The sequence below is a fragment of the Corvus brachyrhynchos genome, unplaced genomic scaffold (genome assembly GCF_000691975.1).
Source record: "Corvus brachyrhynchos isolate BGI_N302 unplaced genomic scaffold, ASM69197v1 scaffold101, whole genome shotgun sequence".
Lineage (NCBI taxonomy): Eukaryota > Metazoa > Chordata > Aves > Passeriformes > Corvidae > Corvus > Corvus brachyrhynchos.
In genome coordinates this window covers 22,027,102-22,030,468 of record NW_008237239.1, presented here as the reverse complement: position 1 = coordinate 22,030,468, position 3,367 = coordinate 22,027,102, and the positions used below count along the sequence as shown (strand labels likewise).

Genomic DNA, 3,367 nt, shown 5'->3' with positions numbered 1-3,367 from the left:
CCCCGCCCCGCTTCACCGGGGGCTGCGGCCGTCGGGGCCGCCGGCGGTGCCGGCCCTTTGCCCCAACGCCACCTTGGAGCATCCCAGGCTCCGGGCCCTGGGGGGCGGCGGGACCGGGGCGCCCCAAGGAAACGAAACGCGTGGTTTGTGTCACGGGTGGGCGGCCGGCGACCCCGTGGGTCACGCCGTGCTCCCGAGCTCTCCACTGAAGGAGAAGGGCTCGATCCTCTCTGGGCTGAAACGAGAGGGGTGCAGACTTTGATGGTCCGTGCTTGGCGTACGCGGGCTGGGCGAGCCCGGTTAAAGCGCTGGGGCTTTTCGCCGCTGGTTGTGATGGAAGAGCAGACACGGGCAGGATGCTGCTGCCCTGGGAGCCCCAGCCGGGCTGGGAGGAGGGTGCCTGTGCAATCGCGCCTTTCTGTGTCATGTTTGAGTCCCCGGAGTGACAGCACGGCAGAGATGTGAGGAGCATCTCGCTCCACACAGGGGATGAATCAGAGGAGTTTCACTGCCCAGACGAAAAGCAGGGGAGCTGCGAGCAGCTGCGGCTGAACGAGGTGCCGTGTCCTCTCCGGATCCCTTGTCCTCTCCTCTTCGGCTGAGAGCGGCTGGGGCTTAGCCGAGGGTTAACTTTCCAAAGGACGTGGATTAGTTACTGCTTAGTTGTACTGTTGTAAATCTTGAATTAATTAATCCGGGTTGGAGTCCAGCTTCTGAAAATACACCGAGATTAGGGTTATTGTGGCAGAGGAAGGATGTGAGACCTCAGCTCCTTTTTTTGCACCAGTGACACCCAGCAGTGTTTGGCCCACAGTATGTGACAGGTTTACGTGTTTGCCACGTCTTTGGAGAGTCTCATATATGTGTCTGTCACCTCAGCAACTGAATTAACGACCTGATTGGAAAAAAAAAGAACTCATAAAGCTTACTTTGATTTTTTCATCCTGAGGAATTATTGGTTTTCCATGTTTTTTTAAATAAAAATGATTGAGGAGGTTTTTTCAGGCTTTCGTAAATCTTTCAATCCTAGAAGAAGGGAATGAATCTATGCAACTTCAGGCCCCAAAAAGAAATAATTATCTATACATTTATTTATTTATTTATTTAAGCTGGGGAAGGCAATAAATAAGTCACTGAAAGCAGAGTTAGAATACAAGCACTTTCTTAACCAGAACTGTGCTTTGGTGTCAAAACCGTATTTGTAAAAACTGCAAAAAAAGACTTCCCCTGTTTGACAGGGGCTACTATAATCTCCTTGAAATGAGCCTTGCTTTTTGCTTAGCACCAGCCGCAGCTGAACTGCTGCCATTTTGCAGCCCATTTTGACTTTCTGCTCCCATTCACAGCTTCCCCCACCTCAGGGTGCAGGTTGCTGATGCTGTTACAGGCTGGTCTTGGCTCCCGCAGCAGGTGAACTTCTGCCACACAGGATCCATCCCCATGTTTCAAAGCTGCCACTGCCAAGTTGCCATAACTCCAGCAATTTGACTGCTTAAATTGCCTCTCTTTCATTTCTTCTGAATTTTCCATCCAAATGGTTGCATCCCCTTGAGATCCATAGAGTGCAGATTGTTTTTTATTTTTTAATGCATTGCGTTTTTTGGCTTTGGAAGCTGCTTTGGAGCAGTATGACTTATAAGCTGTTTATGAGCGTGGGGACGTGGTGTAACTTCAGTTAACACTTCTGAATGGCTGCAGAGCTGACTGGGGTACCAGAGACAGGAATGCTGTGGTCCAGAGAGGAGCCTGGTGGGGTGTCCTGTTGCCCTGGCCACCGGGACTGGCTGCCACTGATGAAAACTTGTGCAGTTAGGGGATGTCCTCCCAAATTCCTCGAGAAACAGGAGGAAGTGCTGGGTTGCTAACAGCACCTCAAATGTTGAAAAACAGCTACAGAGGGGAAATGGAGCAAATCCACATAAACTTTCCTGGCAGCATTTTCCAACCTGTTCCCTCCCCTACTTCTCTCCCAGCTGAACTGTATTTCTACAGACATGGGCACACCATGTATCATGCCTCGAGTAGGTTTAACCTTTAGACCTTTCCAGTTAGGCTTCAGCTGGTAACGCTGCATCCTGGCCATGCCTGTCTCCTGGCTGTGCCTGTATCCTGGCAGGCTCTCGGCACACATCCCTCAGCTGGTAACGCTGCATCCTGGCCATGCCTGTGTCCTGGCAGGCTCTCGGCACACATCCTATGCTGGAAGGCCGTGGTGCTTGAGCTCCCTGGCTGGCTGTGGCACATTGGTGCCTTGCTGAGAGCCAACAGCAGAGCTGCTGCTCACAGATCTGCCACCCTTGGCTCCACAGATCCAGCTGGTAACGCTGCATCCTGGCCATGCCTGTGTCCTGGCAGGCTCTCGGCACACATCCTATGCTGGAAGGCCGTGGTGCTTGAGCTCCCTGGCTGGCTGTGGCACATTGGTGCCTTGCTGAGAGCCAACAGCAGAGCTGCTGCTCACAGATCTGCTGCCCTTGGCTCCACAGATGTGCCGCCCTTGGCTCCACAGATGCCCATCGATCACTGTTACTTTGGTCTCACCCTACCCCTTGCTTTACCCCAAATCCTGAACCAGATCCAGGCCTCAGCTTCCCAAAGGAAGGCTTGTGATGTTTTTCTTGCAGCCAGAGGATCCTGTGCTGGGGTGGGCAGGGCCTCCAAAGGGCAGGCCCTTGGTGTGAGGGTCTGAGGCAGTCTTTGAGTCCTTCCTTTGTCCAAAACACACTGCTGGCTTGGCATCTCAAAGATGTGGTGAAGACAGGTGTTTGGGGAAGGTCCTGCAGCAGTAGCTGAGCTTTCTCAAGCTGTTCGTGCCCGAAGAGGTGGGCGCAGCAGTGTCTTGTAATTAACTTGGCTTCACCTCCCCCTGTAATTTTTTTTCCTATATTCCCCTGCAACCCATCTCTATGGATCCCTCGCTGCTGCCCAGGGGCAGGCAGGTTTAGAGGGCCCCCCTACTTGCCAGCCCTTGCTTCCCTCAATCCGTGTCACCTCCTTTCCCTCCTCCTCCTCCCTGCTGCCTGCAGCTGCTGGTGGTACGTGCCAGGGCGGCAGGAGCAGGTTGAGGCTGGATTTTAGGGTGTGGGACTCCCTCCTGGCCGTGAGGTGTAGCAACCTTGCAGGGCTGGTAGGGTATGGAAGAAGAAAGCTGGCAGTGTTTAGGACCATGAAGTTGTTCCTGGGACAGCTTTGCCGGTCCCTCCAGTGCTGCTTTTACTGCTGTTGGCTTGGGGCTTCTTTTTTCTTTCTTTTCCAAGGGGCAGATCAAGCCCTATTAGTGCTGTAAGTAACACTCGCCCTTTCGCTGCCCTTTGTGAAGTCCCGTGACTTGGCTGGGAAGAGAAGCCGTAGCACGGGGCGTGCCTGC

The 3,367-nt window shown here is 53.4% G+C and overlaps 1 protein-coding gene across 1 annotated transcript in view; it reads left to right on the top strand.

Moving 5' to 3' along the window:
• Positions 1-2,012: 2,012 nt before the first annotated feature.
• Positions 2,013-3,367, top strand: part of GALNT14 (polypeptide N-acetylgalactosaminyltransferase 14) — a 93,588-nt gene continuing 92,233 nt past the window's right edge. Inside the window, exons 1-2 of the mRNA XM_017729610.1 lie at positions 2,013-2,021; positions 3,163-3,282. Of these exons, the coding sequence (XP_017585099.1) occupies positions 2,013-2,021; positions 3,163-3,282 (129 nt within the window). The remainder of the gene's footprint in view (positions 2,022-3,162; positions 3,283-3,367) is intronic.